Source organism: Rhincodon typus, chromosome 29, assembly GCF_021869965.1.
Source record: "Rhincodon typus isolate 14 chromosome 29, sRhiTyp1.1, whole genome shotgun sequence".
NCBI lineage: Eukaryota > Metazoa > Chordata > Chondrichthyes > Orectolobiformes > Rhincodontidae > Rhincodon > Rhincodon typus.
The window spans coordinates 9194941-9207683 of record NC_063360.1 but is presented as its reverse complement, the minus strand read 5'-3'; the positions used below and the strand labels follow the sequence as shown (position 1 = coordinate 9207683).

Here is a 12743-nt window from a genome sequence, read left to right as displayed (position 1 = left end):
ATTGAATCTTAACATTTGTTGTGACTTTGGGAATAATAAGGTTTGATTTCCAGTGCACAACTCCAGTAAGCCATGACATCTAGCAACAGAGCATCCTATGACAGTGAGGTAGAGGAGATGACAGAAAACAGTTCCTTTGGAAAGACGGAACCACTGAGTAGGTCAGCAAGTGTGCAGGTTTCTTTTAGAGAAATAAATAGTTTCTTCAGAGAAGAAGGGCCTGTAACAGCAGCTGTGCAGTTTAGTAGCTTATCAAACAGAGTAGCAGGAAAGAAGTCTTAAGTAGCTTCATGTCAGCAAGAGAAAAGCTACAGAAACAGGAAATTGTGAAAGAGAAATTTCAAGGAACTCAACTTAAGAAGTGAGCTGTTTAAGGGTCTCAGGAAGAGACATTGAGTAAATGCAGAAGTTTGCTAAAAAGAAGTGAATTACAGCCATGCCACTGGAAAAGGACCTTGAAAGAGGAAACAGTGTGACCCTTGACTTGAAGTTTGAGTATTTGTAGAACTCTTGTCGAGGGTAAAAGGGCTAACTCTTTACATCTGATATTTGTAACATGGCTATTTCAAATAGTTCTTATATAATGTAAAAAAGCTTTTTTTTTCATTTTGTGTTTAATCACCTTCAATGTTCTATTGTTACAAGTGTATCTATAGTCATGTGTCAATATGTTTAGTGACTGACTACCATGGTCAACAAATTGGGGGATAAAGATTAAAACCTGTGATCCATCAAGTTAGGTTTTACTTTGGGATCAGAGCTGTCCAACATTTCTTTTTTATTTATTCACGGGATGAGGGTGTCGCTGGTTAGGCAGCATTTATTGCCTCATCCCTAATTGCCCAGAGGGCAGTTAAGAGTCACCACATTGCTGCTATGGGTCTGAAGTCACATGTAGGTCAGACCAGGTAAGGATGGCAGTTTCCTTCCCTAAAGGACATTAGTGAATCAGATGGGTTTTTCTAGCAATTGACCACAGATTCATGGTCATCATTAGAATCCTCACTCCAGATTTTTTTTTTTATTATTGAATTCAAATTCCATCATCTGCTGTGGTGGGATTTGAACCCTGCATTCCCAGAATATTCTCTGCGTCTCTGCATTAATAGTCCAGTGATAATACCAGTAGGTCATTGTCTCCACCCATTTTCCATCGCTGAATTGAATTGAATTGAATTGGAGTTAACTAGTTTATTGTCACAGGTACTCAAGTGAGTACATGAAAAATTTACAAGTTGCCTCTTACGGTACCATCTTGGGTACAAGGTATCTAGGTACAGATTCTTCAGTACAAGTTCTAAGGGGGAAAAAAAATCAAAAAATAAAGAAATAAAAAGTTTGCATAACATTGCAGCCTTTCCTGAAGGATTCTCTTACTAAGTGGTTGATATCCAATGGTGTTCCAAACACTGAGTTGATATATTAACTAGGACTCTCAACCCCATCTGCAGCATTCTGGAGAAGGGAGGCAGTGGACCAGGTCAGGCAGATACAATTCAGTCTCAATATTAAAATCATACATGCTATTTGTTTTGATATTTTTATTATTCATTCCTATGTCCACATTAATAATGAAAGGTGCCTAGGTAAACTGGTTGCATTGAAATTAATTTTACCCACCAATGTTTGCTTGGACACTTTCCATTATAAATGTGGACACAGGCATTTATAATTTCTTAAACAATGTCAGGAAATGCAGAAAATCTTAGATCTGTGTATCAATTATAATAGAACACAGAAACAAAATGACAACTCAGAATGAGGCTGTACTGCCCATCACTTTAGCAAGAATGAAAGTACACTGCAGTCACTATAAATCATTGAGTAGTTTGACTCCTGCTGAGCTGTATGAATAAATTCTTCCTCAATCATTGTGAAATACATTCTCTCAATTTATAGCAACAGTGGGAAAGACAGAAGTTGAGAGTGTGGAGGTCACTTGACAGCGGAGAGCTCCAAACAATTTTAATCCCTGAGTACAGAGGTCTTAAAAACAAGGAATTTGAAATAATTTCTCCCCAGTTTCCATTAAATACAAATTAGAATTCCAGAATTTTGTGACCCAAAGTTAACCAGTTTATCCACCGGCACATGCTGAGCTCAGATTGCACCAAATTGGCAACCCTAAATAAATAGGCTCCCTGCAGTTGAACTTTTAAATCCAGATGGCTCAATTTGGCATCAGAATCATAGGCCTCTGTCAAACCAGTTAGTGCGATAATGGGAAGAGATTTGGAGGTACAAACTAGATAGGCTGCTCTATATACTGTGTCCTCCACAGTTAAGCAAATGCCAGTGTAAGAATGGTTAGAGGGAAGATTGGATTAGGAAAATTAAAATAGTTAAACTTCAATTCTGTGAAGGATGCCTCAAATTTGCTGCTGGATACAAGCCATTAGCATCCTTTGTTGTTATCCCCTTCATATTATAGTCCTTCCGTCGGATACTACTAAGTATAAAAGGCAATTTACACTTCTTCACATAACCTAATTTAGAGGGTACAATATACACCATGTAACATAACAGAAACAATGTGCACTCATGTTACATAATGAAGGTGATGCGTGTCCCTGCAGTCTGTCTGAAGCAGTATATATCATGCAGTACCATAGACAAAATGTACAATCCTGCAATATCCACAGATGTTGCTCACCCTCCATTTTACCGGTACTGTAACACACATTGCTGTATACTCTTCCGTTGACCCGAGAGAATCACACATCTACAGGACTGCCTGAGTATCTTTGTTTTCCTCCAGAAGACAATTCTTTTTCCTCTTAGCTATTAACTGCAGGTATTTGTCCTCGGCTCTGAATGTTACAGGAATGTGTGTCAACTGGGAGATGAGCAGTTACAGAGACGGCTGTCTGTTTTTTTTCACAGCTCAAACGATCCCAGTATTAAACCAACACATCCATATTAAATTTTACCAAACACCCAATGTAAAACTGTTTGATTGGGAAAGTGTCTGATGATACACGCAAAATGACCTTGGGACATGATGCATGTTGTTGATTCCAATTCCTCACAAGGGGTTAATTGTTCTCTTTTCATGTTGTCAAGTTAATTATATCAATGAGTTTCACACAATGAAATAATTTTGAAATGCACTGACAAAGATACGTGAGCAAGCATGCTAGGCACTGTGTGTATAAAGAAAAACCAGACAAATAACAAACTTCAATATTGGTGTTAGCTGGGGGAGAACTTTGGATGCAATATTAGAAGAATTATTTAAGAAAGGTGGTAAGGAAAAGCCAGGGACTGATAAACCAGTGAGCCTGACATCAGTGGTGGGTAAGTTGATGGAGGGGATTCTGAGGGGCAGGATTTACATGTATTTGGAAAGGCAAAGACTGATTAAGGATAGTCAACATGGCTTTGTGAGCAGGCAATCTTGTCTCATTAACTTGATCAAGTTTATGGAAGAAGTGACAAAGAAGACTGATGAACACAGAATGGTGGATGTCAACTATAAGAATCTCCACAAGAAGTTTGACAAGGTTCCGCATGGTAGACTGGTTAGCAAGGTTAGATCACATGGAATCCAGGGAGAACTAGCCATTTGGATACAAAATTGGTTCGAAGGTAAGAGACAGAGGGTGGTGGCGGAGGGTTGTTTTTTTGCTTGGAGACCTGTGACCAGTGATGTGCCACCAGGATCAGTACGGTATTCACTGATTTTTGTCGTTCATATAAATGATTTGGATGTGAATATGGGAGGAATGGTTAGTAAGTTTGGAGATAACATCAAAATTAGTGGTGTCATGGACAGTGAAGGTTACCTCAGAGTACAACAGGACTTTGATCAGATGGGCCAAAGGGTCAAGGAGTGGCAGATGGGGTTTAACTTGGATAAACTTGAGGTGTTGCATTTTGGTAAGGCAAATCAGTGCAGGACTTATACACGTAATCATAGCGTTCTCAAGAGTGTTGCCAAATAAAGAGACCTTGGGGTGCACATTCATAGTTCCTTGAAAGTGGAGTTACAGGTAGACAGGGTGGTGTAGAAGGCATTTCATACACTTGACTTTATGGGTCAGTTCATTAAGTATAGGGGTTGGGATGCCATGTTGTACAGGACATTGGTTAGGCCACTTTTGGAATACTGCATTCAATTCTAGTCTCCCTGCTATGGGAATGATGTTGTTAATCTTGAAAGGATGCAGAAAAGATTTACAAGGATGTTGCTTGAGTTGGAAGGTTTTGAGTTATAGGGCGAGGCTGAATAGGCTGGGTCTATTTTCCCTAAAGCATTGGAGGCTGAGGGGAGACCTTATAGAGGTTTATAAAATCATGAGGGGCATGGATAGGATAAATAGTGAAGATTTTTTTCTCTAGGGTAGGGGAGTCCAAAATTAGAGGGCATAGGTTTAAGGAGAGACCTGAAAAAGGTGACCTGAGGGGCAACCTTTTCATGCAGAGGGGTGTGTGTACGTGTGTGTATAATGAGCTGCCAGAGGAAGTGATGGAGGCTGGTATAATTACATTTAAAAGGCATCTGGATGATTACATGAACAGGAAGGGTTTAGAGGCATAGGGGCCAAATGCTGGCAAATGAGACAAGATTAATTTAAGGATATCTGGTTGGCACGGACGAATTGGACCAAAGGGTCTGTTTCCGTGCTGTACATCTCTACGACTCTAAGAATTCCCTGCTCCTCTTTATATCTAATTGAACAGACAAATGGGACTTTGGCTTAATATCTTGCCTGAAAGATGACAATTCTGCCAATGCAGCACTGTCTGAGAGTTCCATGGGAGTACCAGGCTGCATATGGCTCCAAGCCATGGGTTTCAAACCACAAACTGCCGAGTTATAGGATGGAGTTGCTACAAAGGGGATCATGCTAACATTAGCAAATCAACCAGAATATAACATTTGAAAAGAAAGAAGATTTTAAGCTTAGACATAGTAAGAACTCTCAATGCTGGAGACAACAGATAACACAGTGTGGACCTGGAGGAACACACTAGGCCAGGCAGCGTCAGGGGAGCAGGATGACCCTTTTTCTGAAGAAGGGTCCCGACCCGAAACGTCAGCTTTCCTGCTCCTCCGATGCTGTCTGGCCTGCTGTGTTGCTCCAGGTCCACACTGTGTTATCTCTGATTTTAAGCTTTTTGGGTTCAACCTTGGTTGTGACTTGTGAAAGAATTTATTTAATTTAAGGCAGGGTTAAAAATAAGATGTCCGAGCGTGGGTGTTAATTTTTGAAAAGTCAACATTCGATTTTACTTTCTAAAGTGGTCTAATGCTTCCATGCCTCCCAGTTTATACATACGCTGCTTCACCATACTTGGCATTTTGGGGAATATTCTGTATTTATCCCCTGGCATTTTAAGATTGTGGTGCAGATTTGACTCTTCATTTAGCGAACAGACATAGTGGAAATAATTAGTTGATTTTGAGTGCTATTAAATAACAAGTGGTAGATTTTCCACTAGTTTGGAGACTACTTGGCATCAACAATTGGAGGTAAGTATTTCCTGGAGTCATTAAAAAACAATTAAGAACCTAGTATTGCTTGCTAGCCTTTAACTGCGTGACAGATTGCAATATTAAACACCACCCAGATTGAACACAACATAAAGTGAACATAATACTGGTACAATACTATAAATCACTTCAGTATAATCCAATCAGATTTAGTTCAGAATCTCAGAAGACCCCACGACACTCCAACATGTGACAACCGATGGTGTTTATGGTCAGAAGCTTGTGATGGATAATTGAGTAAGATATCTTTTATAGGACATTGGATTAAGGGGATTTTTAGGATCATATTCTGCAAAAATGGCCATTTTCCAGTTGCCTTGATTAAGGCATTCAAACTGTAACAGTGAGTCTCTCAGTTAAGCAAGTATGAATCAGTTCAGTGAATTGAAAATATTATGCAAAGTTCTATTGTTTCCAATCATCCTGACTGACAGCCAATGGTCTCTTTAATTAAGACAGACAGATCTCTCATTTATGTAATGCCTTTCACAACCTCACAATATCACAATACAGTTTATAGCTAATTAAGTACCCTCGAATTGCACAATCCAGTGGAAATTTAGGTAAATCTAGATGAAGGGTCAAAACAGTCAAAGTAGAGGAATCCAAAACTAGATGGCATAGGTTTAAAGAGAGGGGAAGATTTAAAAAGATTCTTAAGGGGCAACTTCTTCGTGCAGAGGGTGATGCATGTATGGAATGAGTTGCCAGAGGAACTGGTGGAGGCTGGTACAATTACAACATTTAAAAAACGTTTGAATGGGTACATGAATAGGAAGGGTTTACAGGGATATGGGCCAAATGCTGGCAAATAGGACTAGATTAATTTAGGATATGTGGTTGGCATGGACGAGCTGGACTGAAGGGTCTGTTCCCGTGCTGTACATCTCTATGGCTCTAACAAGAGGTAGCAGGACAGTGGCAATATCACTGGACTTGTAATCTAGAAACTTAGGCTAGCATTCTGGGAACAAGAGTTCGAATCTCACCACGGCAGATAGTGAAATTTGACTTTAATATAAAACTAGAATAAAATGCTGGCTAGCTAATTGCTGTAAAAACCTACTTGCTCCACAAATGCCTTTTACGGAAGAAAATCTGCCTGATCTGGTCCACATCTGACCCTAGATGTACAGGGATGTGGTTGACTCTGTCCAATGAATAATAAGTGCTAGCATAGCCAGAAATGCCCATATCCCATAAACGAATGTTTAAAATAAAATGACATGCAGCTGTTGAAAATGGCAAGAGAGAAGTTGGTGTAAATTGAGAGATAATGGAAAGCGAACAGACTGCATAATGCAAAGGTACCATAAATGGAGAAAATTTTAAAATTCATAGACCTCTTCATAAGTTAGGTCATAAGGAAAATAGTTTGAAAAATATTTTGTGGCTGGTATGAAAAAGCTCAGCATCAGTTTTCCTTGGCTCATCCATTGCATAGATTGGCAGCTCAAGATTGCCTTCTGTGAAGCTCCAGCTGGTGGGGTGCAGTGGTATTGGAACCAAGAACTGCCTGACTCTTAGAATGTAATGCGAGTCCTTATAAACCTTTATTTTAACTTTGAAAACATTTACAATCTTTAATGAAGAACTTCAGTTGGAGACTTTAACACAGTATTCAGAAAAAGATCATTATAGACTTCAAAATGCTCTGCAAACAGTCCTCTTAATTCTGTTGTTAGTTGATGATATTTAGACAATACATTACAGAATGGCATCACAAACAGAGGCTGTTCAGTCCATCTGCAGATGCGGACTCTGAAAGATCTGTGCAACCAGTGCCACTTCGCTGCTCCTTCCTTTTAATCTTAATTTTTTTTTTCCAAGTCTATATTTACTTTTGAAAATTAACATTGAATCTGCTTCCAACACATTTTCAAACAGATCCTTCCACACCGTAACAGCTTGCAATGTAAAATCTATCAAAACCTCTCGGAATTTTGAGCAGCTCTGTTAATTCTCCCCTTAACCTTCCCTGACACCAGCTTCTCTGCTGAATGCAGTACTCAAACGGGAAATTAAACTCAACCAGGAATTTAAACCCTTGACCTTCAGATTAACATCAGAAGCACTCGAAGACAGTACCTCACCATGTATCTTTGCCAAGTAGCCTTAAAAAATGGATTGCACCCACCTGCTATAACTCTCTGCGCTTCATATGGCTCCATGTAGCCATTGTTCTCAACTTCTTCTTTGTCATTCATCTCTCCTCTGGATTCGTGCCGGATATCAAATGGGTCGGAATAATCGTCATCAGCCAGAGTCTGGGTAAAGAAAGTTCATTGGTGAGTGACTCAACATATGGCACATGGATGTTTCCTAGCAAATGATCCTGATCTCTTTTTTTGGGGGCAGTTTAGGTCCAACTTAGCTTATGATTCCCCATTTGGATGGACATTCTACATAGATGCCTGTAAATTCTACATGTCAACAGTCTATAGTGCTCTAATAAAATATCACTGCTCAGCACAGACACTCAACATAGAATCCAGAAGTTACTCTTAGAGACCCAATCATAGTGGCCTTTCTGCCATGCTAACTAATGTCAACTAATTGAGCCTTGATAAATACAGTGCAATATAGCTTTTGGCAATGTAATGCATTTACTGCAATTCTTTGGGCATTCCTTATGACCCCTTAAAAATGGAGATTTCAGATCCTTATAGGTCTCTGCAATTGGTGGGAACACTGCATCTCTGGTCTGCTCATTACAAATAAATAGGCTGGACCTTTCCAGTGCAGTTGTTGGCTCTAGAAAAATCCCTTGGTGAACCATATCCCAAGCCTGGTTTCCTGTGCCCACAATGTTCATTTCCAGTCAGGTTTCCCCAAGTTATCACAGTTCTGTTTAACTGTAGGTCTGTTACAGAATTGTTCAGTGTACAGATTGGTTACAGAAGTTTAGCCATTTAGGAACACACAGCTACCCTTACTCGCAATGACATGTCGCAAGTTAGACTGACAATGGCTGTAGAAACTGTGACTAACATCCTGGTTTCTACCTCATTAGCATATTCCCTCTTAAAGTGATATCAAGCACAATTTTCACAGTAATTGAGAATTATTAAAAATAAATTCACAGATATTCATGCTGAACGTGCAATTTTCTGTATAAAATGTGGAGGGGGGTGTGTGTGTCATTTCCTGTCAAAATTTCCTCAGGTTTGTGAAGGATAGGAAGAATCTGCTACACTTGATAAGGAAATAGTTAGAATCATAGAATCCCTACAGTGTGGAAGTAGGCCATTCAGCCCATTAAGTCCATACCTACCCTTTGAACAGCATCCTACTCAGACCCACCCTATAACTCTACATTTCCAATGGCCAATCCACCCAACGTGTACATCTTTGGACTGTGGGTGGAAACCCGCGCAGGCGTGGGGATTATGTGCAAACGTCACACAGACAGTCGCCCGAGGCTGGAATCGGACCCAGCTCTCTGTACTGTGAGGCAGCAGTGCTAACCACTGAGCCACCACGCCGCCATTCAGTTCTGCACTGATGCTGTACAACATGCTGAGGAGTGAGGTGGAATACCGAGGGAATCAGTTACACTTTGATTAGCATTATAGAGTTGTTAGGATTATATATATTTGCTGTGAGGCCAAGATCTTAATTGGATCCTGACGTAAAGTCATTTATGTATTGGATTTCCATGCTTGGACTTTATAATTAGGCATGGGTTTATAAAATTATGCATCTTCAGGCTGATAATTATGAACAGGGATGTACGTGTTCATGTGTATGTCTTATTTTTAAAACAGGCATTTCTCTCCATTATGTTTCCACAGCTCCATCAGCCTTCTCGTATCTCACACGAGAGCCATTCCTTATGTACAAACCCTATCAGTAAGTGCCAAGAGGTTACAAAACTTGGAATGGCATTACCTCCCTATACACATACACACATAAGCAAACTGAGCACCTCCATTCCCTCCCCTCTGCTGCAGAATAACAATGAGCGTAGGAACTCTTTCCTCTTCCCACTTAAGGTCACTTTCCACATGCAATGCTAATGACACCCAACTGTCCCACTATCTCTGTGCTGTTCGATTGCTTGCTCACTATCCAGACCTGCACAACTACAATTTCTTTTCAGCTTAAACACTGGGAGGACTGACGTCATCATTTTTAGCCACACCATAAACACGTTGCCCTTAACGCCGACCCCAACCATAGTTTCAGCTTGAATAACATTTCTTGCGATCTCCACATCGCAAATCCTTCCTGACCCAAGCTCTTAAACTATATCTTTCCCATTATGAAGGCTGAGTGCTTTTACCTCAGTATCATTATCTGCATCTGGTATCTGCTGCTGAAACCCTCTCTCACATTTATAACACTTCCAGACTTGATGTTCGGGTGACTGGTTTCCCCTCAAATTTTCACTCATCCAAATCTCTGCTGCATGGATTCGGTGCTCCAGAAAATCATACTCAATCATCAGCACTGATTTTGGTGCCATACAATGGCGTAATATTTCAATGCCTCAAATTTAGAACTCATATCCAACACAACTAAATCCATTCATCACCTTTCCCCTCTTTGACATCATTCAGCCCCAGAACACATCTTCCTTTAAAAATTGTCCATTCCTTTTAATTCTTACCTTTTGTGCATCTGTCCCTCCCTTAACCCCACAGTAATGGTCTTGCCTTAAAACGAAAAGTCTCCATACAATGAAAATTCCTCCTCAAAATGAACCTTTCTCACCAGCTTAAACCATCGTTTTCAGTCAGTACGATGTCCCTTGTGTTGTCTTTGTCTGATTACACCTCTACAAAGCGTGGTCCGGGGGACTTTTTTCCACGTTAATTGTGTTAAATAAATTGAAGTGTTGTTTTTTGTTGCAGGACAAACAGTATTCTGCTAGGAAGCTACCAGACCAGTGTACTGGGATTTTAAATGAGTGAATTAAATCTCCATTAAGCTCTTTAGGGATTGATAAAAATCCTATTAAAAGAATGAAATCTAATAGAATTTGAAACACAACACACAATATACAACAAATCCCACCAACAAACTCATTCGTTATATAGCAGATTAACTGCACAAGTCATCAAAATGAGTATGATTGGTATGGATTATTTTCTATATCATTCTGACTATTTTCTCACATCATGGTATTGGTAATGTACACCCTCTGATAAAGTAATGTCCGCTGCAATGAGTTATGTGAACCTTGACACACTATCATCAGCAAAACAATGGAAGGTGTCATTGACAGTGCTATCAAGTGGCACTCACTCAACAATAAACTGGTCACCCACTCAGTATTTGAGTTCCACCAGGGCCACTCAGCTCCTCACTCCATTGTCCAAACGTGGACAGAAGAGCTGAACTCCAGAGGTGAGGTGAGAGTGACTGGATTTGAGATCAAGGCAGTATGTGCGGCATCAAGATTTCATACCAAAAAACTGAAGCCATTGCACAAAGGAATATGGCTGTGGCTGTAGTGGGTCAGTGATTGCAGTACCAGGATATCACTGCATGAGATCCTCAGGGTTACACCTAAGACCTCAGATCTAACACCTTCAGCTCCTTCATCAATGACCTTCCCTCCATAAAGAGGTCCAAAGTAGGGATAATTGCTGATGATTGCACAATGTTCCGCACCATTTATGACTCCAAAGGTACTAAGGAAGTCCTTGTTCAAATGCAGCAAAAATCCAGGCTTAGGCTGACAAGTAGCAATTTACATCTCCACCACATAGGTGCCAGGCAATGATCCATTCCAACAAGAGAGAATCCAACCCTCATTCCTTGACATTCCAAGGCATTACCATCACTGAATCCCCCACTATCAATACCATGGGGCTTACCATTGACCAGAAACTGAACTGCACCAGTCATCATAAATACTGTAGCTACTAGAACAGGTCAGAGGCTAGGAACTCTGCAATGAGTAACTCAGCTCCCGTCTCCCTACTGCCTGTTCACCATCTATAAATCTAAGTCAGGAAAATGAAGGACGACCTTTCAACTTGGCTGAACAAGTGCAGCTCCAACAACATTTACAAAGCTAAACACCATTCAGTACAATACAGCCCAATGATTAGCACTCTATCCACAACATTCAACATTTACTCCCTACACCACTGATGCACAGTGCAGTATGTCCCATATAAAATAAACACAAACTCACCATGGCCCCTTCTTCAACACCACATTCCAAACCCACAACTAAATTGTACCTAGAAGGACATGGACAGCAAGTGTATGGCAACACTACCATCTTCAGTTCCCCTCAAAATCATATACCTTCCCAATTTTAGAACAATATCATTGTTCGTCCACTATACTGGATATAAATCCTGGAACTCCCTTCCTAATAGTGCTGAGTGTGTCCCCGACATCATCTACAATGCAGCCTTTCGAGGCATTTCGCACCACTTTCTCCACTGTCAATAAATGACAGTGATGCTCACATCACCTAAAAGTTTAAGGGAACCCTATCTTAACTGAAGTTGTCTGGGTACTATACTAGTTTAAAACACTACTGATTTAAATTTTCCATTTAACTTAGTAGAGACTGATATCAAACAGAATGTAAAACCATGACTCGTATGTTCCTGCAGTTTGGCTTAAAGATATCCATCAAATGTTGAGGGTTTTAAACAGCATGAGAGATTAAGAACAATTTGGTCAAATACAGGAATCACTAAAAAATAATCAGAATTTGCCATCAATTAATACATTTCCTATGGTACAATAGTGAACACAGTTCAAAATACCTAACTGGCTGTAAAGGGCTGTGGAACATACAATTCAACCCTGAATGTGACTTCTTGATCTTTTTTAGACCTGCTGCAAAGAGGCAGATTGTTGTCAATTTTCCAACAACTCGGCAAACCTTCCCAGCTCCACATTGGATAGTCTAATTACTAAGGTGGGAAAACCTATTCCAGAGTCATCAAGAAACTCCCCCAGATAGGGTAACATATCCATTAAAACAGCAGAGCGTGAACATATACCATATTCTCTGTACACAGTGCATTGATTAGTTGAACAATCACGTTCCCAATACTAATTTCAAATCTTCATTTTAACAAGCCGACCTCTGCTTTTAGAAGGGAGTTTGCACCATCAGTACCTGTTGCTTAGGTCTCTGGTACCCAGCGGGTTTGCTAAAACTAGCTGCTGGGGAGCCCTAGATAATAAGGTGTAGAGCTGGATGAACACAGCAGGCCAAGCAGCATCAGAGGAGCAGGAAGGCTGACGTTTTGGGCCGAGACCCTTCTTC

General features: G+C 40.3%; 1 protein-coding gene across 1 annotated transcript in view; it reads right to left on the bottom strand.

Annotated features, from left to right (window-relative positions):
• LOC109928310 (SH2 domain-containing adapter protein D-like) overlaps positions 1-12743 on the bottom strand; it is a 269124-nt gene that overhangs the window by 190178 nt on the left and 66203 nt on the right. The window contains exon 3 of the mRNA XM_048614175.1: positions 7635-7764. Coding sequence (XP_048470132.1) covers positions 7635-7764 — 130 coding nt within the window. The remainder of the gene's footprint in view (positions 1-7634; positions 7765-12743) is intronic.